This window comes from Halichoerus grypus, chromosome 1 (genome assembly GCF_964656455.1).
Source record: "Halichoerus grypus chromosome 1, mHalGry1.hap1.1, whole genome shotgun sequence".
NCBI classification, from domain to species: Eukaryota; Metazoa; Chordata; class Mammalia; order Carnivora; family Phocidae; genus Halichoerus; species Halichoerus grypus.
Window position 1 is genome coordinate 145,099 of NC_135712.1, and position 25,670 is coordinate 170,768.

Below are 25,670 nucleotides of genomic sequence, written 5' to 3' on the forward strand. Positions count from 1 at the left end.
TCTGTTTAAAATACTCTAAAGAGAGGGAAGAACAAGCCACAGAGTCAGTGTTCACAGAACAAACCTACGAAGGACTCCTAGCGGGATCATCTCAGGAACGCCTGCACAACTGAGGAGAAACAGACGACGGCCCGCTACACCCACACCCACCAGGACAGGCAAAGGGCGAACCACCACGACAGTGCGGGCTGAGGGTGAGCAGCGCCGTACCTCGCACGACCGCGAGGAGGGACGTCTGAAAGGCCATCTGGCCGTTCCTAGCGAAGCTGAACTCGGTGTGCACGTACGTACGTGCACCCATCATGGCAGCCGCTCGCGGGGAACAAGCCAGCTGTCCCCCACGGGGGAGGAAGACGTGAACCGGGGCACATCGGACGGCAGGATACTGCCCACGACCCGCGGACCGGCCTCCCACCTGTAATGGGAGCTGAAGGAGGCAGACGCAAACGGACCCTTAGACCGTCCAGGCTCCCACACTGTCCCACCACCGACCCGGCAGCCTAAACATCAGCTTCTTTCTCACAGTCTGCAGGCTGGACGTCCAACGTCAAGGCCCCAGCACATCTGGTGTCTGAAGAGACCGCTTCCTGGTTCCCAGACGGCCACCTTCTGCTGGGTCCTCCCGTGGGGGCAGGGGCGAGCCGCCCTCTGGACTCTCCCCTCGAAGGGCATTAAATCCCATCACGGGGGCTCCCCCCTCATGGCCTAACCACCTCCCAAAGTCCCCACCTCCTCATAGCGTCACCTTGGGGGGTCGTTTTCAACCTGGGAATTTGGGGAGGACACAAACACTCTAGAGAAAACAGACAACTTGTAACTCCACTCACGCAATCCTCAAAACCAGGCAAAAGCAATCCACAGTGTCAGAAGTGCAGCATTACCGACCCTTGGGAGGTGCTGAGTGCAAGGGGCGCTGTCACACGGAGGTCCACCCTGTGAAATTTCACCCATCTGTACACTCATGACTTATGCGGTTGGGCTATATAGCTTATATTTCAATAAAAAGTTAACTAAAAATCAAAACAATACACACAAAAAACTGTAAACCCGTCCCTCCAGGCTGGAGGAGAAAGGTGACGAAGCAGGGCATACAGTGCGACCCCACGCTGGTAACCAGAGCGTGTGTGCACAGAAATGGGATACACACCAACATTCATTTATTTAAAAATATTTATTGGGCATGTGCTGTGTGCCGACACATACTTTATCTGGAAGACGTCTCTACAACTGTATTTTCCATGCAGAGTCCCGTCACATGCGTTTCCAGCTGCAGGCCCCGCACGGCTTGCAGGGACCCCACACTCTGCACGGCGCAGGAGGGACCAGGGCAGCAAGGACACCATGACACACGATGCGTGAAGAGCCACTGTCACAGGAGTACGAGGTTGATGCGTGTGTGTCCTACGAGTTTAGAACGAGACCTAGCTAGGGACACTGTGCCACCGACTCACCCACAAGCCGGCACCGTGGACACCACTGGTGGACACCCGGAGACACAGCCTACTTCTAGAGGACGGACACGGGCAGTGACGGCGGTGGGGGGCTCCCGCCCAGCGCAGCGCAGTCGTCGCTGGCCGACCCTGACCACGGGACCGAGCCCACAGACGCGGGCGCTGCCGCCCGCCAGGCAGCGAGAACGTGGGCCCCCGTCCCGGTGCGTCTCCGCTCGCTCGGGTTCACTCCTGCAGTGTCTGCACACTGCTTCCCACGGAACTTCAGCTGTCATCTCCAGATGGGAAAGACTTTCTCTCCACCCTGAAAAAGACAAAACAAAGCAATCAAATCAGAAATCACTTCAGTATGATTAACATTCAGTACTTCCTAATAACAGTATTTTACAAAAGAACGACATTTAGGTGCAGAAATTTTTTTAATGACAAACATTAAAACTTATACAATTAGTATAAAACAAAGCATAAAAGAGGTATTAAAACATAAAGAGAAGCCCTCTGATTTTCTTTTCTGCCCCGCACTAACCCATGAGAATCCCCCGCTCAGCAGCCTCTGGGAGACACAGGCCCCGGGCCCCACCTGGCCACAGTTTCACTGTGGGCGGGATGGTTCCTCAGCCCTCGAGCCGCTGCCACGGTGGGAAGGCGACCCACACCACACGCCTACATCACGCACCACCGGCAGTGGGTCAGCCCCCAGCCCCGGCTCTCCACCGGGGCCTCCTGGACACGCGAAGGGTGGACCTTGGCTGGGCTGGGCCTCTGCCCTCACAGACTCACCTCCTCGCCCTCTGATTCCTGTTCTGCAAGTGACAGCATTCACTTCCCATCAGGAGGGTCAGGAAAATAACACAGCAGAGGAGGCCATGTGGTCTGGCCACGTGATCACCCCAGACCCGTCTCCCAGGACCAGCGCCCCAGCACCTGACTTGACAGCTAAGTCTCTTACTTTCTGCGATGTGGGGTCTTGTGTGGAAGTGACGGACCAGCTCAGCGCCACGGACATGTGCCTCCTCCACACGGGGTTTCTCTGCAACACAACCGAGCCTGTGACCACATCTCCCGTGAGGACGGGGACAGGCTCGTCCATCATGAACAGCACCTGCTTCCAGTGGGTGGTGCTGCAAGACACAGGGCATGAGGTCACCTCTCTGGAGCCGGACTCTCAGGCTTACCCGCGCGCGGGACAGACACAGCCCAGCCCTACGACCCGGACGGCCTCTGTGTGTTGCAGGGACTGAGTTACAACCCAGGGCGGACGCAGCTCCTGGACGCTGCCCAGATTCCGGGAGAGTGAGGGCAGCTGGTGCTGGTGGCTCAGAGGACACATGGTCGGGCACAGGCCCCTTGCATCCTGGCACAGCAGGCATCTACCCAAAGTCCCCCGCGCGGTCTCTAAGCTGCCAATGCCCGAGATCTAGTCTCTGCAGTCCAAAAAAGTGATTATTCCTGGGAGAGTCAGGCGGAAGGTGAGCATGACAACTGTAACATTTGGGAGAAATGGTCACAACTCCCAAGCTCTAGGTTCTACCGGCTCTGAGAGCAGGGCACGACCGCCTCTGGCCGACACCTGGCGTGCACCCCACAGCCACGCTCACCGGCTCACCCTCCCTCCTGCCTCACCCACTGTGAGAGTCTCTCTCCGCCTTCACAGAGCGTTTGTCCCCTGTCTGCACCCTGCTAGCCCCACCCCACCTGTGTGTGGACACACTGGGGGAAGACCACCCAGGCACATGACTGTCCACTGGGTTTCTCGTGTTCCTACCCTCATCTGGTGACAGCTCGCATCTGTGCTGGCCGGATCTGGAAGGAAGGCTGGCTGGAGCCCCAGCCCTGCCACCGCCACAGGACACTCAGCACACAGAGCACACAGCCCCTCGGCTCTGCCCCCGCTTTACAGAAGGACGTCTGGGGTCCTTCTGGGCCCACTGCCACAGCCAGCATCTAACCCAGACGCTGCTGCAACCCTCCCTGGTCCAGGGCAGTTACTGAACAGGACAGCAAAGGCCCCAGAGGCAGGCAGCGTTTCCAGGGGGGCTGCCATGTCCAGCACAGAAGCAGACGACGTCAGCTTCCCAGGATGCTCGAGCAAGTGAGCAGCATCAAAACGTTACTGCATAAAAAATTTGTCTCGAGGGGCGCCTGGGTAGCTCAGCCAGTGTCTGCCTTCAGCTCAGGTCATGATCCCGGGGTCCTGGGTTCAAGCCCCACGTCGGGCTCCCTGCTCAGTGCGGTGTCTGCTTCTCCCTCTGCCCCTCCCCCTGCTCGTGCTCTCTCTCTGACAAATAGATAAAATCTTTTTTTAAGAGATTTGTCTCAAGAGGCACTGACCTTCCCCCAGGAAGTCTGAGTTAAAAGCCCCTAGAGCTCTGTGGACTGTGTTTGTGTGAGACCATGGGAAGCTAAAGCAGCGTCCGGGGCAACTGAGGAAGCCCAAGTCTGCTCCTATGTACGCAGGGGTCAGAGGGCAGCCCACGGAAGCCCAGTGCAGGGCCGGGTGGGGCACGGCCCCGGGACTCGCCCACCCTCTGCCTGCACACCCTGCTCGAGGACCAGGGCAGCCTGGTCTGCAGAGCCCAGGCCAACGAGCCAGCACGGCCAGATCTCTGCCCACGGCTGCCATGCTGACAACGCGCAGGCTGGCCAACCGCGCCCGCTCCTCCGGGGCTGCTGTGCGGAGCCCCCGCGGGAGGCGCACACTCACGGGTGCAACGGGCCTGTGCTCAGCACCAGCTGGGGCTCATCCTCCTCCAGGCTCTGAAACCGGACACTGAACCAGGCTGTGAATCCATGCAGAGTGCCGGCTTTCCTGATCTCAAAGTGCAGCTCGCCTTTCATTGTCTGTTCAAGCAAATGATAAGAAAGGGGCATGGTTTCCGTAAGCACGTCACACCAGGCCGCAAGGGTCTCCCCGAGCAAGAATTAGCAACTGTCCTCCGCCTGGCCCCACCTCACAGATCCCACCTCCCTGCACCGCACTCAGCAGCCCCACCGTCTAGTTCAGTAACTACGACTGTAACTTGCTAGTTTAGTGGAACACAGCAAACACCACATAAAATTTCCTCCTCCGGAAAGTATTAAAAATGATATCATAAATTCAAATGCTGCAGATAATCAGAAAAGGTTTCAAGCAATTTGGGCCTCATTTGCCCAAATTTGAGTGGAATACTGTTTCTTCTCAATTCTTTGCATCAATAAAGTTCCAGGCTGGGTCTCTATTCTGCAAAGCTGAGTGCAGAGTCCAGAGCTCAGTCCCCACGTTGTTCTGCCCATCTGACCCCAGCAGGGGCTCCCAGTGACCCCCACTCTCCTGCACCTGCGCCTCCCAGCACACCCTTAAAGTGAGATCCTCCCGAATCCACACGCGCCACCTCGTGGCAACAGGGCGTAAGTAAAAGTAAGAATTAAGAATTCTGTCATCAACAGTAGCGAAAAAAATTTTAATTGAAAGGCCTTGAAGAAACTGGATATAATTGATTAGAATCTGAAGATGCTGAAAATATTAAACATATATATAAGAAGGACTGATGATGTTAAAGAGGTTAGCAATAAAGAAAATAATGTAAAATATAAAATACAAAATCAGAGCATAAAAAAAGACTGGAAAAATCAAAGGCAAGTTCATAACATTCGCACGGAAGTCTCGGCGTGTGTGGGCCGCTTCCTTACGGTGAAAGGGAAGCGCGCGTCTTCTCTCACCTCTAGGTCAGCGATCTGCACGGTTCTCATGTCCAGCTGTAAGATGGTGCATGGTTCAGAGAGACAGTCTTCTGGTTTCAAAATGTGGTTGTACTTGGGCTTCGAAAAAAACTCCTTAATTGCTAAAGATCTAGGGAAAGAGTCAAAGGCACTGCTCTGAGGCGTGTACCACATCTCAGGCCGGGACACACACACGCACGTCCACAGCACTCGCTCTTTCCCTCCGGCATTAGCAGGAATTCCAAGCCATGGCCAGCGCACGAGGGCACCGAGGCAGGGCTGGAGGGCTCCCACCTCCATCCTCCTCACGGGGCCTGAACACACAGAAACCAGCCTTTCCCACACGGGCAGTGCCCGGACCCACTTCGAGGCCCTCCTCCTGACCTGTGGACAGAAGGTCCACGGGAGCCTCCCACGGGTCCCTCGCCTGCCTTCACCTCATTACGTGGACATTTCATCACCTCGCAGAGTAAGAAGGTGAGGACCGGACCTGAGATCGTCACAGCAAATAAGATACTCCTGTTGTGGATGGCCCAGGAAGAAATGTACTGAACCAGCAAGTAGAGCCCGACTCTCAGGAGGAGTCCCTGCATACAGGGGCTGAGCCCCTGCACGGTCGTCTCGTCGTCACCCCGTCTAACCCCCGCCCGTTCCACTGCTGAACGCTGTGCTTGCCCAAAGTCACCTACCATTTACCACAGAAACGCTTCAAAAATCAAGCACAGCACTAACTTCTGAAATAGCAGTTAAAAGTCAACATTTTAAATAAAGATGCCACGATATGGACATATTTTTAGTATTTTCTGATAAAAATAATTATGCACGTATAAGGAACTGGGAAAATCTAGAAAAGGACAAAGAAAAAACTTGAATTTCCCATGCCCTTGCCTCGGCACTCGGATATATTTAGTCATTTTCTCCCCCGGACATATATTCATATATGTTTTTATGCACAGTAGAAGCCATTCTGTAGACATGGTCTGTGTCCTACTACTTTCACCGTCTCTTAATCCATTGGGTGGACATACAGCAACCCAGCCACGTTCCTTTGGAACACTGTCTGTTCCCCACATTGTGTGTATGAGAGCACGACGTGGCACCGGGACAGATGGGGGTGGACGCCGGACACCAGCCTGCAGGGCCCCCCGCACCCACAGCTCTGGGCACACGGGCTCGTTCCCCCATCTCACCTGCAGCTCAAACAGCACCAACTGCTGTCTAATCTTTGTTCATCTGGTAGGCAAAAATGGCATTTATTTTAATTTGCATTTCAATCACTAATGATGTTGCGATTTCTTTCAAATATCAACTGGTGACTATTTAGTTTTTGTGACTTGCTTATTCCTGTGACTTGGCTATAACTTCACTGGACATACATCTTTTTCTGACTCTAGGATCTGTCAGCTAGCAACTTCCTCTAAGTAGTCGCCGCCTTTTTAAATTGTATTCATGCTGCTGACACACAGACGTCGATTTTTACAGACTCAAGTCCAGTGCCGCCTGCCTTCTTCCTGTTGACTTCCTAGCTAAAGCCTGACACAGAGGCCCCCACGGATTCCTGTACCTGATGCAGATGTTTTAACACAAAACTCTTAAACCCACGTGAAATTAAATTTCAATGTACAGTATGAGAGAAGGAAAGAGGTTTCAAGGGGCTCACCAATGGCCCAGAACACTCTGCCACCTGTGCCCCTCACGCCCCACCTCTCGCACACACGTTCTGCGCGTGTCCATCCTGTGCCGCTGCTCTGTCCTTCCTTGTCTCAGGCCCACTCTGCCTTCATCCCGGTGCCTCCAGCTTAGACATTACACCCGGCCACATCGGAACCTCCTCGCTGCTCTATTGTCAACCCTCCCAGCCCCGCCTGCCCATTTTCCCCTAGACAACGACAGAACAGCTCTGCCGGGGACCTCTCCTCTCCATCCCCTCTGGGGCTCGGGTCGAGAGTGCAATGCTTCAACATGTTAACTGGGGAAGATTTCTTACCTTTGCATTATCATCTCGTCTTTTGAACTGTTTAGAAGAAACCACAAAGGCCCAGAGCCCCCCATCGGGGCAGCCAGCAGGCACCCACGCTCACCTGGCCCCCACTGCGTAAGCGAGGCTCCCTGCAGATCCTGACCAGCGGGAGCCTCCCCCACGTTCCAGGCTGACGCTGGTGCCTCCGAACAACCAGGGCATGCTAGCTTCTGTCACGTCCTCTTACCAAAGGCAACACCAAAAACACGAGGCCGTGTCAGCCAATCATTTTCTATTACAACCTGAAGTCCAACTGTACAAGCGTGTCCGTGTGTTAAAATGAGGACAGCAATTATGCTATGCTGCAGCACTGCTTCCTTTGCAAACTGCCAGGAACAACTCCACAAATACATTTTCTGATCCTTTCAAAATGAATAGCTCTTAGTAGGAACACGTATTTGTGTGTTAACAGACCACATATTTAGAAAGGCCTGGTTTCTAACCATGACCACATTTTTCCCATTATATCTGAGAACTTAGACTGCAAAAGCCTTGTCATTTCCCATCACATCTGTTACGAGTTTGAAGGCATGAAAGTCAACGTGCGAAGCTCTCAGGCCTGTGAATGAATTCAGATCCGCGTCATGGCAGGCCCTACGACGGAGGAGGCACTCTGTGTCTAGCAAGCCCGCGGCGCGCCCAGCCAGGCGGCCAGGAACACGCGGGCGCGCACCCCGCTGCACTCACTTGAGGGCGCTCAGGTTGAACTCGTAGGCGTTGTCCCAGAAGAGCACCTTGCTGCGGTAGTCTCTGTCCGCGCTGCAGGGCACCAGGTGCAGCGCGGCCGTGGTCGGCCAGATGACCCCGTCCTCCTTCAGCCACACGTCCCGGGCGTACAGGATCGACTCAATCATGAACTCAAACTGCACAGGAGGGAGACACACAGGGGACATGGTGACTGAGGCCCGTGCCTGCGACAGACGGTCTGGGAGGACTTACCTCGTACCCACACCAGTGGTGTCGCTGGTCCCTACCCCAGCCTGGGGTGGAGTCACACCAGCTCACACTGCACTGGGTTCACAACTGGGCCTGGCCGACGGGAGAGCCCTTCCCTCTCACCATCTCTGTCAGCCCAAGTCCACTGCAACTCCATTTTTAACAGCCCCGAAGCACTGCAGAGTTTTCACTGTAAAACCGTATAAATCTGGCCTCTGGGGTATTCTCAGCATTTTCGTAACCCTGTAAGTTGACTGAGATCACTTCTTAAAAACATGAAACATTAAAGCAGGCATGCCACGGAAGTTCATATGGTACTTAAGTCATAAGAGCAGCTTAACGCCACCTCACACCCTCAGAACGCACCGGACAGGTGGCATGTGATGCCTGAGATGGGCAGCGGGGGCTGGGAGCAGCCCCAAGAAGCCAGCCTTTGTGTCTGAACCAGGGAGTGTGTGGGGAGTGTGCAGGGACCATGCAGGGAAGACCAGAGGCACTTCATCCTGCAGCCGATGGGAAGCCCCAGAGGGGCTTTTTCTTAAGTAACTTCAGGCAGTTTTTATTACAGAAGTAGTTTATGTTCAGTATGGAAAAATTCAGAAAACTCAGAAAAGCACAAACAGAAATAAAAGTCATGAGTAAACCCAGCACCCAAAAGGAACCATTGTTTGCTTGGCAGCTTATCCTCAAGGACTCTTCTTCACGTACACACACATGCACACGTGTGAAAATTGTATACAGATAATTTTTAATTTTATTTTGTTAAATTACCAATAGTAAGTCAGTCTACAAATTTTAACACTTCTTTGGATCTGTGTAACACAACCACAATCAGGATATGGAACAGTTCCATTACCCCAAAGCACTCCTCGTGATATCCTTTGTGGTCACCTCCTCCCACCACCTCCAACCTCTGGAAGCCACAAACTGGCCTCCCTGTGGCTTTGTCTTTTTGAGAATGTCACATAAACAGAATCCTACAGTACACACTCTTCGGAGACTGGCTTCTTTCACTCATAATATCAACTTCTTCATAGGCTAGAAGTTCTGTCCTGTGCTTTCTATCCTGTTCTGTGTCTTTCCTCGTTATAGTATCACACTGTTTTAATTACTCTATGTGACTTTAATGATGCCAGCATGTCGTCTCTGGGGTTTGTCCATATTTGTGTATCAGTAGTTCATTCTTTTTTTTTTTTTTTTTTTAAAGATTTTATTTATTTGGGGCGCCTGGGTGGCTCAGTCGTTAAGCGTCTGCCTTCGGCTCAGGTCATGATCCCAGGGTCCTGGGATCGAGCCCCACGTCGGGCTCCCTGCTCGGCGGGAAGCCTGCTTCTCCCTCTCCCACTCCCCCCGCTTGTGTTCCCTCTCTCACTGTGTCTCTGTCAAATAAATAAATAAATAAAATCTTTAAAAAAAAAAAAAAGATTTTATTTATTTATTTGACAGAGAGAGAGAGAGAGAGCACACGTAGGCAGAAAGGCAGGCAGAAGGAGAGGGAGAAGCAGGCTCCCCACTGAGCAGAGAGCCCGACGTGGGGCTCCATCCCAGGACCCTGAGATCGTGACCTGAGCCGAAGGCAGACGCTTAATGACTGAGCCACCCAGGCGCCCCAGTAGTTCATTCTTTATTGCCCAGTAGTATTCCACTGTGTGGATGTACCACAGCTGCTTCCAATCACCTGCTGAAGGACACCTGGGTTGTTTGCAGTTTTTGGCAATTGTAACCGGAGCTGGTATGAACACTCACGTACAGGTCTGTGTGAGCACAGCCTGCTTCTCCAACACCAATACCCTGAAGTGTAATTACGGGGTCGGAGGGTAAGTTTCCTATAGGAAACTGCCAAACGGTCTTCCAGGGTGGCTGTGTCATTACTGAGTTTTAGCTGTCCATGGCACGTGGTATTACTACAATTTTAGCCATTTCAATAGGCGCGTAGCGGTACCTCGTTAGTTTTAGTTTGTATGTTCCTGTTTAATGTCTTTTCACATGCTTATTTCTCATCCATCTATATATACTTTGGTACAAAGTCTCTATTCAAGTCTTTTGCCCATTTTTCACTTAGGTTGTTTACTTTCTTCCTGCTGAATTTTGAGAGTTCTTTGTATATTCAGGATACACATTAGATATGTGATTTGCAAATATTTTCTCCTAATCTTACCATGGCTTTTCATTTTCTTTTACAGAGCAGACATTTTTAATTTTGATAGTCTGGCATATCAACTTTTTCTTTAATGGATCATGCTTTAAGAATCAACTAAAAACTCTTTGCCTAACCCATGAAGATTTTCTCCCAAGATTTCTTCTGAAAGTTTTATAGTTTTATAGTCCAAGTTATTAGATCTAGAATCAATTTTGAATTAACATTTTTGTAGAAGGTATGAGGCTTAAAAATGAAGCTCTTTTTTTCTTTCTTCTTTTTTTTATTTCACATATGGATGGCCAACTAACTGCCAATATCTTCTAATGAAAAGACTACCTTTTCTCCATTAAACTGATTTTGCTGCCCTGTTAAAATCAATTGGCTATAGTTTTAGGCATCTATTTCTCCATTTTATTCCATTGGCTTATGTGTCTACCCTTTCCACCAATACTACACTGTCTTGACTACTATGCTTTATGCTAAGTTTTAAAGTCAGGCAGCATGTAATTCTTCCAACTTTATTCTTCTTTTTATCAGCTGGGGCACTTGGGTGGCTCAGTCGTTTAAGCGTCTGCCTTCAGCTCGGGTTGTGATCTCAGGGTCATGGGATCGAGTCCCGCGTCAGGCTCCACACTCAAGCAGGGAGTCTGCTTCTCTCCCTCTCTCTCACTCTAAAATAAATAAACAAATCTTTAAAAAAAAAAAAAAGACAAAAGGTAACAAATGCTGGCAAGAATATATAGAAATGGGAACCCCTGAACATTGTCAGTGGGAATGTAACAGCCAGTGTGGAAAACAGTACGGAGGTTCCTCAGGAAATTAAAACTAGAAATACCATGTGATCCAGCAATCCCACCTCTGGTTTTATATCCAGAGGAACAAAATTATTATCTCAAAGAGGTGTCTGTACTCCTATGTTCACAATAACCAGGATATGAGAACAACCTAGGTGTCCACTGACAGATGAATGGATCAAGTACGAGGCACAGACGTGACACGTGTGTGACATGTCGCCGCAGACAGGGACATGCACAACGGAGCACTACTCGGCCGTGGGAAAGAAGGAACCTCTGCCATCTGCAAACCCATGGGTGAAGCCAGAGGGCCTTGTGCTAATGAAAAAAGCCACAGAGATACACAAATACTGCATCATATCACTTATATGTGAAATCTTAAAAAAAAAAATTTGAGGTTGAACTCACAGAATCACTGAGAGTAAAAAAGTGGTTACCAGGAGCTCAGGGGTGAGGAAAACAGGGAGACATTGGTAAAAGGGTACAAACTGTCAATTATTAACTGAGTCAGGTCTGAGTATCTACTACATACCGTGGTGACTACAGGTGACAATGCCGTCATTGTGAGGTGACAGATGTGCTAACTCAGTGGGGCAGGGGGTGAGGGGAAGCTGTCGATAATGTACACAAATATCAAATCATCATCCTGTACTTTACTATCTTATGACTTTATAATTATACCTCAATGGAAGTGAAGACAGACAACAGATAAATAGATCACACATAAAGAAGTGAGCTTCAAGAGAGATTACAACTGAGGAATATTTTTAAAAGTTGGAAATGGTCTACAAAGTGAATATAACATCAATTTATGAAAATATGAATCTTGTTCACTTTATCAAAGCATGTTCATATCAGGTTGTAAACCAACATGCGTCTGAGCATTAAATTAATTCACCCTTAATTTATGCTCATTAAATTCCTTAACTTTATTTGCTTAAAAAAAAACATAAGAAAAAAGAGTGAAAGAAAAAAACAGGAACAAAGAACAGGAACAACAAATAGAACACAGTAACAAATATGGTAGATATATTAATCTGACTATATTAATAATCACTCTGAATGCCAATGGTCTAAATATACCAATTAAAAGACAGAGATTATCAGAGTGGATCAAAAACTAAGACCCAACTAGGCACTGTCTACAAGAAATCCACTTTAAATATACGGACACAGGGATGCCTGGCTGGCTCAGTCAGAAGAGCATGCAACTCGTGATCTCAGGGTCATGAGTTCAAGTACCACATGGGGTGTAGAGATTACTTAAACGAAAAATAAAATGAATAAATATACTGACACATATAAATTAAAAGTAAATGGATGGAGAAAGATATACGATTCTAACACTAATCAAAAGAAAGCCCGAGTAACTTGTTAATTTCAGACAGAGCAGGCTTCAGGGGAAGGAAGTTATCAGAGATAAAGAAGGCCACAGCATAACGATGAAGGGGTCAATTCTCCAAGAAGACATTATACACCTAACAACTGAGCATCACTGGGTGAGGCAAAAGCAAAGAGAGCTGCAAGGAGAAAGAGATGAATCAGGCACCCCTGTCTCAGAAAAGGACAGATCCAGCAAGCAGAAAGTCTGTAAGGACACAATCGAACTCAACACCACCATCCACCAACAGGACATAATGCAAACCTACAGACCACTTCATCCAACAGCAGAACACACCTCCTTCTCAAGCTCACATGGAGCACTCACCAAGAGAGACACGTTCTGGGCCATAAAACACATCTGAACAAATTTAAAACAACAGAAATTATACAATGTCTGCTCTCAGAACACAACAGAATTAAACTAGAAATTAACAGAAAGATAGCTGGAAAATCAAAAAATACTTGAGAGATTAAAAAACACTTCTGGAAAAAAAAACACACGGATCAAAGAAGACATCTCAACAGAAATTTTAAAAATATTTTGAATATTGCCAAACTTTTTGTGCATTAATTGATAGAGTCATGTGAGTTTTCTTTTGTAGACTGTTAATAAAGATCACACGGACTTATTTTTCCATACTGAACCAGCCTTGAATTCCAAAGCTAATCTCTTCTTTGTTAGAATGTTATTCTAACTGCAGGATTACATTTGCTAGTATTTTTGAGGATTTGTGCATTTATGAACATGAGTTATTAGGTTGCAGTTTTTGGTTTGGGTTTGGTATTAAGGTAATGCAGGTCTCACCAAATGAGCTGGGAAGAGTCTGTCCTCTTCCATTTTCTGAAAGACATTGTTCAGATATGGCGTTATTTCTTCCTGAAATGTGTTTGCATATTTTGCCAGTGAAATAATTTAGGTCTACAGATTTCTCTTCCGAAGGTTTTCAACTGTAAGTGCAATATCTTTATTAGTTATTTCATTATTCAGGTTATCTACTTCATTGCGAGTTAGTTGTGGAAGTTTGCAGTTTTCAAAAGAATGGATCTTTTTCATCTAAATTTCTGAAGCTACGTATGGAGAGAGAGACAGAGAAGGAATAACAATGAACTCAAGACCCGGTCAGTGTACTTCAAACTCTGGTCTTCTTTCCCAACATTCCTGCTACTATATGCTTTTCAAAGTCCTCAAACAGCATCTCCCTGCACCCTGTCTTGGATCTATAGCTGTATTAACTGGGAGACAGGGTGGAGTGTGCTTACTCCATCTTACCTGGAACTGAAGCAAGGTCATTGCTATGTATGATTTTTTTTTTTTAATGTATTTATTTGAGAGAGAGGCAGCGTGAGTGCACAGTAAGGAGGGGCAGAGGGAGAGAGAGTCTTAAGCAGACTCCGAGCTCAGCACGGAGCCCCACACGGGGCTCAATCTCACGACCCTGAGATCACAACCTGAGCCAAGCCAAGAGGGGGACACTTAACCAACTGTACCACCCAGATGCCCCACTATGTATGGTTTTTAAAAAAACTGGACTCATATTGTACATGCTTTTTGGTGCTTTTTTCAAAAATACCACCAACCAATGTTTTTTCTTTAGGATTATTACAAGTTTAAGGTGTACAGCATGGTAATTTGGTTTATATATATTGCAAAATGATTACAATAGGTTTAGTTAATATCTACCACCTCATATTGACACATTAAAAAGATAAAAACTTTGCCTTGTGATAAAACCTCTTAGATCTACGGCTGACCTTGGAACAAGCAGGGAATAGGGCACTGACTCTTCATGCAGCTGAAATCCACATATAACCTTTGACTCCCCAAAAACTTGATTACTAATAAGCTACTGGTGACCTAAAGCCTTAATAAGAGCATGAACAGTCAATCAACATGTATTTTGTTATTTATATTGTGTACTGTGTTCTTACAATAAAGTAAGCTAGAAAAAAGAAAATGTTAAAATCATAAAGGAAATACACTTACAGTACTGTCCTATATTTATAAAAAAAAATCCCACGTGTAAATCCCATGTCCACGTGGTTCAAACCCACGTTGCTCGAGGGTTGAAGGTGCTCTGGTAATGACGGTCCCACACATCTCACAGCAGGGCGCGCTGTAGTCGCCACGCTGTACATCATGGCCCGGGACTCACCTGTCTGCCACCTGAAGTCTGTACCCTGTGACCACAGTCCTCCCATTCCTCCCCCCCCGCCCCCTGCTAACCACAAATGTGATCCCTCTTCTAGGACTGTGGTGCGTGAGTTTTGTGTTGCTGTCTTTAGATTCCACATGTAAGTGAGATCATACCACATGTCCCTCTCTGACTTACTTCACTTAGCATAACGCCTTCAAGGTCCGTCCACGTCACAGACGGCGGGACATTATGGCGTCACGGCTGCCCTGCACTAAACAGAAGTCAGCGCCAGGAGAAGCACCAGGTGGTTTGACTGAGCACGACAGCCACGGCTCTCCCCAAGATGTTCTGCTCACAAGAGCCCGAACCCAGTTCACACCCCTTCCTTGGAATCTGCACTTCCTCGGCGCAACCCACGGCCATCCCGCGTGTCCCGGCGCCCCTTACCAGCAGGCAGGTCCCCATCCACTCGGATACCAGCACGTCTACCTTCTCCGGCAGCACCACATCCTCCACCTTCTGCTGGAACACGGTGATGATGTCGGCAAAGCCGTTCTGCATGACCAGCTGCCCTGTGTGCTGGGCCATCTCGCTGGCCTCCACCGCATACACCTGCACGTCACAGGGCCGTCAGTGTGCGTCCCACCCACAAAGCAGCCTGTCATCTGCTCTCCCTGGGCCTGTGGCTACAGCCAAGTCAGAACCAGCCTCAGAGGAAACAGGGACAGAAGGAAGGGAGCGTGCTGGATAGCAGGGACAGCAGCTGGGCCACACTGTGCGACCTCCAACAGACGGAGCCCTAACAAGGGAGCTACCCCCAATCTTAACTCTACCTTCTGCCTGAAACAGACAGAGGGCTGCTGGTGGAAAGAAGCCTCTGCATGCACGCTGAGCACCCATCGCAGGGGCCCTAATGGGTCAGACCCAGTGGCCCGGCTCCCATACACACAGCCACATACCCCGTAACTGACACCGGAGATTCCCAGCACGGGTCTGAGAACAATCCGACATTCAGGATAGCAGTGGCTGAGACAATTTCAAGCCCAGGTTGTCAGAGGAAGGTCCTGAGTGCTACGTCTTGGTTCTGACAGCATCTGAACTCCAGGGACCACTGTCCTGCAGTTTCCCTTATGAACTAGGAGTTTCATCCACCTGTGTCAGGGGCCATCATGACCCTTCAACTCTGGAGGCCCCACACATGCTTTGAAGGGAAGAGGATGAAGGACCCCAACATGGGTCATAGAGACTGGTCTGTTCTGTCCTTACCAGGTGGTCCCTGCTCGGTGCAGGGATAACACTTGGATAGTGATCTACACAAGTGGCCCAGCCCCAACACAGGGACACAAGTGTTTCTCTATCTAACTGAAATAGACATTTTACAAAAAATATCCCACCACATGCAACTCACTCAGGTATTTTCTATTCCATCCTATTCTACTCTGTGCTGTTTGTGACTCAATAAGCGAGGTCATGACCCGACAGGCTCAGGGTGCAAGAACGCACCACCCGTTTCACCGACACGATGCCTTTGCACACGGATGACACTTCCCCAAGACTCAGCTCGGAGCTGCTGAAGGGCAGCTGGGTCTTACTCACGGCTTTCGGCTGTGCATAATGTGCACAAAAGAGGCTGATAATCCCAGTTCCACAGCCAACGTCCAGAATCACTTTATCTTTCAGGGATTCTTTATTCTGCAGGATAACGTTGTGGTATTTAGTGGTTCGTGGCTGGTCTGCCAACATTTCCAAGTGAAGTTTCTAGAGGAAATACACATTAGGAATCATTGCTTGTAATCTGAGCTGTGCTGAGCTCTGGTTTAAAAAGGAAGATCAGAGACTGAGCTAACCCCCTTGATCCCACCATACCACGCCTAAAAATATGAGCAACAAAAAGACACAAAAATCGAAAGACCTAAATATGCCAGTAGATAAAAATACAACAGTGAAGGAATGAAATGGAAGCTTCTGGAATCCTTCCAGTTCAGTGTGATGCTGCCTACAGCTTCTCCCTACACCTCCCCAACAGCCAGATGAGCAGAGAGGCAGGGGTGGACCACTCGGGAGGTGGCGCAGACATTGCCCTCCTGACCGCTGTTCCCACCTGAGACAGGAGCAACCACCAAATTCCCCATCAGGTACAACTTGGCCAAGTATCCACCAAGAGAGAATGTGGACAAGCCACCAGGAGAGATGCTAGAGGAGGCACACAGACCCCACATGAAACTATAGCTCCGGAGGGACGTCACAACCCCGATGACCCTCAGGGGGTGAGCTCAAGGCCCCCAGCCATGTCCAGAGGGAGGAAAACACATGAAACCCAAGATAACATAACACCCCATGGGAATCATGCTACTCCCCAGAGAAACAGAGAAAGCCTCCTCCAAATGGTCCCTGAAACCACGGGTGGCAGTCAGAGCCCAGAAGGGCTGAACCCAGAGCACCGTCCCCCACGCCCCACGCCTCGGGTCTCGAGCCGCACACAGCGCAGCTGCGAGGAAGCCACGCAAGCTACCCAGCCCAGGTCAGCAGACAGGAAGCGCGCACAGGGCCTTCACGAGCCCACCGTGGCTCCGCACAGACACTGAGCACTGAGAAACAAAGAGACTGAGGGTCAGAGTGGACACACTCAGGACTCAGCCATCCCGCCTGGAGTCGTCCACCTAAGTAGAAAGTCAGAACTAGGATGCTGAGGTGTACCGTGCTGACGTCAGGGGAAGAAAGTTGGGTGGTGGCATTATCATCACCCAAAACACACTTCAGATCAAAGAATATTCCCCGCAACAAAGAGGGTGAGGTCACAGTGACACCAGAATCACTTCAGCTAAAGGACGTAATTCTAAATAGTTTTGAACCTAGTAACAAAGCTTCAAAATATACAAAGCAAAAAGCAACAGAAATGCAACAAGAAATAGACAAATTCACAATTATGGTCAGAGACTCCCAACACCCTTCTCTCAGTAACTGATAGAGAAGTAGAAAAAAAATCAGTAAGGACATAGACTTGAACAATACTATCAAAACCAATTTAATCTGATATTTATAGAACACTGCACCCCACCAATTTTAATAACAATACACAAAAACCACCTAGGAATAGATTTAACAAGAAAGATACAGCACCCTATATGGTCAGAAACAAGGCTGAAGAAATGGGCAGTCAGTGTGATGTTACCATCATGTCACTTCTCCCTAAATTAATGGGAGACTTTCCACGCAATACCAATTAAAATGCCAGCCAATTTGGCATGGGGAAGGGTGAATAACAAATGATAATAAAATTAGCTTCAAAAAATTAAACAGACCAGCCTAGCCATCAAAGTACTAAAAAGTATGAGGACTGCTAGAGGCCCAGCTCTCCCAGATGTTTAAAAGCTTCAATAATGAAAAGCATCTGGAATGACAGAAAAAATGAACAGATCAATGAAACAAACAGAGATTACAGAACTAGACCATAGAAATTTAACATATGATAAACACGCATTTCATGTAATCAGGAAAAGGAGGCTCATTGAATAACTGATGCTGGAACAGCTGGGTATTTGTGGGGAAATTAAGTTGTAATTTTACCTTATTCTTTACAACTAGTAAACTCCAGACTGATTTAAATATTTCATTGTTAAAAATGGGGTCACAAAAGTACTAAAAGAAAGTGTGGACATTTATAATCTTGGAGGGAAGAAGGTCTTCGAAGTAGGACACAAAACCCAGAAGTCACAAACACAAAAAGGACAAATTAGACCACAGAAAGGTAAAAAGTTCCATGGGAAAAAAGAGAGGTGAGTGGTTAGTGTAATACGTACCGTAAGTACGGGCTAACTTGCTTATTTAACATATAAACTGACAGAAATAAAAAGAAAAATGAGCAAATTATATGAAAGTTTACCCAAAAAAGAAGAAATAGAAATGGCCAACAAAATATAGAAGATGACCAATCTGACTTTAAAAAATGGAAACCGAAATCAAGAGATACCATATTTCACCTTTAAGATGAGAAATCCCTTGGCTTTGGAGATGTGCGGTTGTGAAACGAGCATTCACCTACCCTGGTGGCGTACAGTCAGCCAATCTTTCTGCAGACTGGCAGAACTGGCAAGACCCACCAAAGTAAAAGAAATACATACACACGCCCTACAAATTTATCCAACAGAAAGTCTAGCAGAAGTTTAAAGATTCCTGTAAGAGGGAATCCATTACAGCGTGGCTTGTCATGGGGCAACACGGCAAAGCTGTTAAATAAGCAAATCACCAATAGGGTCCTTTTGAAATCAACAAAATACTCTTATAGTTTGAAAGCTCTAATCATGAACATACATCAGGGGCTTTTCATTTATTGTAACATGTTTAACTGTGAAACAGGACTTACCTACCTAAAAAGCGCTTAGTTTGTCAATACAGTTACATAGCAAACACTCATGCAACCACACCAGAACACTCGCCAGCATCCCACACCTTCCCACCCCAGCCTCACGGCCACGAAAGCCGGGAAAGAAAACCTCCCTTAAAATGGACAGGGGGTGCCCTGGGGGTGGGCAGGCTCAGCACTAGCCCTCCACCATGGCAAACTCCAAAGGAAGAAGCCTACTTTACTAACCCAGCAGGAGGAAGATTTTCCCCAGGCCTAGCAACAGCCCCTCCGAGGAGAAGCCGCCACCCTGCAAAGGCCCTCCGTTCCACACAGCCCCGCCCACTCCCCGCCTTCTCTGTAAAGAGCCTCCTCGCCTTGGGTCCAGACTGGCCCGTGGTGCCCCACAAGGCGCTTGTCCTCGGTTGCAGTTCCTCTGCTCTTCCTGAATAAACCCATTTTGCTGGTATGACAGTTATTTAATTTTTAAGGTTGACACCATCACAGACCCCCTGGTAACAGGAACCACCATCCTGATTCTCCGAGGAACCAGCTCCCTGATCACTTACCTTCATAAACATCTTTTAACACTGCTTTTTAACTTGATATCACTGAATCAAAAGTTATTCTTTGATGTCTTGCTTCTTTCACTCAACGTTATGTCTGCAATGTTTATTCTGCACTCATCTGTTTTTATCTAGCTTTAAAATACAAACAGGGGCTGTCTGGTCCATAAGGTTATAGGTCTTCATCCAAATTGGGAAAAAAATCCAAAAAACTAATAAGCTAGTTATTTAGAGGTATTATTTTTGACTTGTGTAACGTTTTTGTATTTAAAATAAAATGTTACTATTTTTTAAATGCTGAGAAAAGTTCATAATCCCATTGCTCAGATAACATCTCTAAACCACCACGTGCCAATCCAGCCCACCACCTGCTTTTGTAGGGCCCGCAAGCTAAGAATGGCTTTTACAGTTTTTAATCGTTTTTTTTAAAAATCAAAAGAACATGCCATGCTCATTTCTTTATGGTTTTATGGCCGCTCTTGCACTACAATGGCAGAGATGAGTAGCCACACGGCCTGGTGAGCCGAAGAAAAAGTCTGCAAACCCTGCTCTGAACCATGAAGAGCAGCAGCCCAGCCGAAGCTAACTTTAAACCAGAGACAGGGCACCACCACCTCAGTGGTGGCAGCAGTACCAGGGTTCCGTAGCTGCCGAAGTACTCTTCATCCTGCCACGTGTCTTCAGGGTCACACTCCTCCAGGTGCTTCCCAAGGTGGTTTGCAGGGATGTACCCACAGCAGCCCGCACGCTCGCCCCACCACCAATCAGCAGTTGTCTGTCTCAGGATGAGAATTTTTTCTCCTCTCAAGAAGCTGAGCTGGAAAAAAACATGCATAGAAGTCAAAATTCAAGAAAAACCTGTAGTTGGTATTTCAATTGTGGCTCAGTGATAAATCCCCCATCATTGGGGCCCAAATCACAGCTATTTCAAAAAGGACTCAATGGGTAATTATACAAACTCACAATTTCTGAAAATGATACCAAGACTTAGAGACTTTTGTGGAACATCTACATGAAAGAAAAGCACAGCTTAACTGATATTTTTTAAAGGAAAGAGTAAACATGTTTGAATGGCTTAAGGCAGAATTTCTCTACAGCCTCTTCACTGTAACTCAGTTAAGTGATAGCTGATTCATTTACTGGAGTAGAAAAAGCTACATTCAAGTCGATGTTTTTTTCAAGATTTATTTATTTGAGAGAGAGAGTGTGAGTGGGAGGGAAGGGCAGAGGGGAGAGGGAGAGAGAACCTCCAGCAGACTCCCCGCTGAGCACCGAGCACGGAGCCCGATGCGGGACTTGATCTCACAACCCTGAGATCATGACCTGAGCTGAAATCAAGGCAGATGCTTAACCATCTGAGCCACCCAGACGCCCCTCAAGTCAATACTTTTATTTTATAGCCTTATTTTTCATTAACTAGACTAGGTTCTAAATCAAGGTTTCCTAAAAGAAACTGGAGCAGGTGCTTCCTTCCCTCCTTCCTTACCCACGTATCTTCCACCTCAGGCTTGGCATCGGAATTTGTTAGGCTGGGAAGAGAAGGGTCCCTCACAGGTCTCATTTGGCTCTAAACATCTGAATACTTCTTTACTTAACTTTGGTATGACTTCTTCAAAATTTATATCTAATTCTGTCATTCAGCATGGCATTTAGCCGAATCCATAAAACATGGACCCAAGGCCCACGGCCCCTGCATGTGAGCAAGTGCTTAGGGTTACCTGCGTCTGGTCAGTGGCAGAATAGTCTGCAATGGCCACAAACTCTTCCGGGTGCACACCCTCCTGGAGATGCTCCTGGTCACCACACTCCACATGATCTTCTCCCTCCTGCTCAAAGCCAAGCAAAGAACAGGGGATGACTATGGGGCTTCTCTCTCTCTCTGTCCATCCTAATAACCAAAGGCTACAGGTTATTAGGATGGTTTCAAATGAAGATTCATGTGACCAGGTTTAATCATACAATTTGGATCATCTTCACTAGCAGGATCGAGGGATCTCACCCTCACTCCACCTTTACTGTTTGTTTCTAGTACAAAATTATTTGCATCCTAAGAAGATCATCAAATAAGAAAAGAGGCACTTTTAGTGTCTACTTGGTGACTGACCCTGATCACCAGCAACTCCCTCTGAAAGTTGTGACCGGCCCCAAGAGAAAGAAGACTTGTTTCTGGGCCTCACGCTCTCGGGACCTCATCAGACCCAAGGACAGAGCTGGGCAGGCTTCTGGAAGGTGCCAGTGACTGGGCACGACCCTCACGGCCTGACTTGGACCACACTGCTGCTCGCACAGGCTGCTCAGGAGCCGGAGGGGAGCCCGAGCCCACAGGCTGCTCAGGAGCCCACACACTGCCCAGTCTACACTTTCTACCCGAACAGGCTTGTCTGGAAGGTGTCCACTGGAGCTGGCAGGACCTCCAAGCACATGTTCCCGTTCAATGAAGCAACCCCGTCCCAACATATACATTTTTAACAAAGTTTCCTAAATTTAAACATAATTCATGTTCTTTGGAAAATGTGTGAGGCACACGTGTACGCAGAGGAAAATTAAAACCATCTGTAATCTCGCCCACTGGTCAGAAATAATGATGGTTAACACGTTAACATTTATATTTTTTCAGGCTTTATTATTTTTTTTAAGATTTTATTTATTTGTCAGAGCAAGAGAGCACAAGCAGGGGGAGTGGCAGACAGAGGGAGAAGCAGACTCCCTGCTAAGCAAGGAGCCAGATGTGGGGCTCGATCCCAGGACCCCGGGACCCTGACCTAAGCAGAAGGCAGATGCTTCACTGACTGAGCCACCCAGGTGTCCCTCTGGTTTATTTTTAAGATTTATTTATTTTGAGAGAGAGAAAGAGCACACATGTGTGAGAGGAGGGGCAGAGAGAGAATTTCAAGCAGACTCCCTGCTGAGCACGGAGCCCAACGTGGGGCTCGATCTCACGACCCTGAGATCATGACCTGAGCCGAAACCAAGAGTTGGATGCTCAACTGACTGAGCCACCGAGGCGCCCCCAGGCTTCTTTTAAAGTGTACATATAGCATGTGCATCAGGGTGTTTATTGGGATCATGAAATTCTGCCTTGTGTTATGTTTCCCACTTATTAAATTCTTTTTTTTATTAAGTTCAATTAGCCAACATAGAGTACATCATTAGTTTTTGATGTAGTGTTCAATGATTCATTAGTTGTGTATAACACCCACTTATTAAATTCTGACCATTTTTCCTCTTTATTAAATTACTTCTAAATACTACATTGCTAACATCTGATAGTATTCCATTCTATGAATCATAACTTATTTATCCAATCTCCTAGTTTTGTACCCTTAAACTGTTTCCAGTCTATACAATTACAAATTATGTTAAGACGAACTTTCTTAAACATATGTCATTTTGTCTATCCATGACAATTTTCTTAGGATAAATTCCTGAATGGGAAAATGGCAGATTAAGATGCTGTGTACTTTTATAACTTTTAATGTCATCACCAAATGCCCTCCAGAAAGATGGTTCCTCAGACCTACATGCGAATAATGGAATGATTTTCCCACACCCTGATCAACAGTGGGCATGCCTCATCACTCAAACCTCTGCCACTCTGAGGCAGAAACACTGTCTTTGTTAGTTCCATTTGTCTTTAATTACTGGTGAGGGCAGACATGTTTTTCAAGTACTTATTGGTCATCTTTTTTGTTAGTCGCCTATTTGTGTCCTTTGCACATTTTCCTACTAGAGTAACATGATTAGTTTTATGCAGTTATCATTTTCTTTTTAGCTTGCCCTCCATCCCGTCCCTGCTCCAGCCACATCATCACCCTCTCACCACCGTCCCTAGTCCTCACCTGGCGTACGCCTCTCCCGCCTTCTCCATGTTCAAGTCACATACATGCACACATGCACTCACACACATGCACAGTTGTTCTTCTGATATAGTGTTTGGTGAAGGATGTCACAAACCCTTCTATTTATATTGCTTTTTTTACTCACATAATACCTTGTGAAAAACTCCCCAATTCTTAGAACTCTAACTTATAATTTTCAATGACTGTATAATATTCCACAGTAGGAATTCTTCCTGATTCTTCAGTCATTCTTGATTAATGGACTTTCTCTTGGTGTCCAGTTTTCTACCACAATGCGGCCACAACATTTATACACATTTATCCTTATGTAATGACATTTTATTTCTATGAGATAGATCACCAGGGCTGAAAAATAAGCATGGTTTTCATTCACACATTTGCCAGATTCTTTCCATAAAGGGTGTAGCACTCCACACTTCACCAGCAAAGCTGAGAGTACCCTCTGATGAATACTCACCAGCAACAGGCATTCTGATGGTCTTTAATTTTTGCCAGAGTGATAAGGTGTAGAGACACCAGAAAAAGTAAATATGTGGGGAAACAAGACTATTTCTTATACTCTATAAGAAAGACTTTTAATAGTATAAGGAGATAATAATAATTTATTGTGGGGTTTATGACATATATAGAAGTAAAATATGATACATCAATAGCCCAAATAGCACAAAAATGGGGGCTAGTAAATGGAACTAATTTGGAGGAGTCTTACATTGTGAAGTGGTCAAAAAAAAAAAAAAAGACTGGGATAGGTTAAAGATGCATATCACAATTTCTTGGTAACCGCTAAAATATTAGTAAAAGATGATACAGGTGAAAAGCCAACAGAGGAGATAATGTGGAATTATAAATAATATTTCATTAATCCCAAAGGAGGCAAGACTGGAGAAAGGTACCAAGAAGAAATAGAAAACAAACAGCAAGATGTTCAACTCAACCATATTAGTCACTATGTTAAATGTTAATGGACTAAATACTCCAATTAAAGAGCATAAATTACCTGACAGTAAAAAAAAAAAAAAAATGACACACCTACAGGCTCTTTACAAGAAAAACATTTTAAATATAAGGTCTTAGATTCAAAATATAGGCATATGTGTACCATGCAAGCTGGAACAGCTATGTTAATATAAGACAAAAGAGATGCAAGGCAAGAAATATTAGCAGGTAAAAAGAGATTTCATAAAAATAAAAGTCAATTAGTCTAGAAAGTAAAAAGTATCATAAATGTATGTGCCAAATAACAGATTCAAAGTATATGAAGCAAAAAGTGATAGATTCAAAAGGAAATTTAAAAAAAAAAGACAAATCTACAACCATAGTAGAAATTTCTTTGAACATTTATTTATTTTAGAGACAGAGAGAGCAGGTGTCTGGGTGATTGCGGGGAGGGGCAGAGGGAGAGAATCCCAAGCAGACTCCCTGCTGAGCACAGAGCCCGACAGGGGGCTCAATCCCACGACCCTGAGATCATGACCGGAGCCAAAACCAAGAGTCGGACACTTAACTGACTGAGCGACCCAGGCACACCCATAGTGGAAATTTTTGAAGCTCATCTCTCTCAATAATTACACAACAAATGGGCAATAAGTCAGAAAGAACACAAATATTTTAACAATACTAATAACCCATTTCACCTTAATGACATTTATAGAAAACCACCAACCACAGAAAACATATTCTTTTGGGTGCATGTGGGACATTCACCAAAATAGCCCACCTGACTAGGCCACAAAGCAGGCCTGAATAAATTTCCAAACACTGAAATTTTACAGAGTATATTTTCTGACCAAACATAATCAAACCAAAATTAAATAACAAAAAGATGAATAAAAATTCCTAAATGTCCAGAAATAGGCAGCACACTTCTGAACAGCCCAGAAATTTTCTAATTTCCATTGTGACATATTATAAAGTATTTTAACTGATCAACAATGAAAATATAATGTATTTAAGTGTGTGAGGCACAGCAAACTGATGATCACAGGAAAAGTTATGGCTTTAAAAACATATATTAGAGAAGAAAGGTTTAAGTCAGTGATGCAAACTTCCATCACAAGACGCTATAAAAAGAGAAAATTAAAGCCAGAGAATAAAAGAAATAAAGATAAAAGCAGAAATCAATAAAATAGAAAGCAGATGAACAAAGAGAAAGTCAACAAAGACAAAACCAGTTCTTTGAAAAGATAAAACTGATAAAACCCCTTAAAAGATAGATCAAGAGGAAAGGAGAAATAAAACACAAACTGTAACAAGGATCTCTTCTGTAATGATGGACACAATTAACAGGATAAACACAAATATTACTGAAATACTACCATGACTAACTCACAAGTAATTGAGAAAA

General features: G+C 46.4%; 1 protein-coding gene across 4 annotated transcripts in view; it reads right to left on the reverse strand.

Annotated features, from left to right (window-relative positions):
• Nucleotides 1–1,576: 1,576 nt before the first annotated feature.
• Nucleotides 1,577–25,670, reverse strand: part of PRMT2 (protein arginine methyltransferase 2) — a 30,145-nt gene continuing 6,051 nt past the window's right edge. The window contains exons 3-12 of one of the 4 annotated variants that reach the window (XM_036081658.2): nucleotides 21,185–21,292; nucleotides 20,101–20,283; nucleotides 16,155–16,316; nucleotides 15,006–15,170; nucleotides 13,229–13,264; nucleotides 7,858–8,033; nucleotides 5,151–5,280; nucleotides 4,156–4,292; nucleotides 2,401–2,572; nucleotides 1,577–1,755 (exon numbers count right to left, since the gene is read on the reverse strand). In XM_036081658.2, coding sequence (XP_035937551.1) covers nucleotides 1,723–1,755; nucleotides 2,401–2,572; nucleotides 4,156–4,292; nucleotides 5,151–5,280; nucleotides 7,858–8,033; nucleotides 13,229–13,264; nucleotides 15,006–15,170; nucleotides 16,155–16,316; nucleotides 20,101–20,283; nucleotides 21,185–21,292 — 1,302 coding nt within the window. In that variant the 3' untranslated portion in view covers nucleotides 1,577–1,722. Of the gene's footprint in view, nucleotides 1,756–2,400; nucleotides 2,573–4,155; nucleotides 4,293–5,150; nucleotides 5,281–7,857; nucleotides 8,034–10,750; nucleotides 10,918–13,228; nucleotides 13,265–15,005; nucleotides 15,171–16,154; nucleotides 16,317–20,100; nucleotides 20,284–21,184; nucleotides 21,293–25,670 lie in introns of those variants that run through there. The other 3 variants (XM_036081662.2, XM_036081660.2, XM_078069006.1) reach the window with 3 other exon arrangements.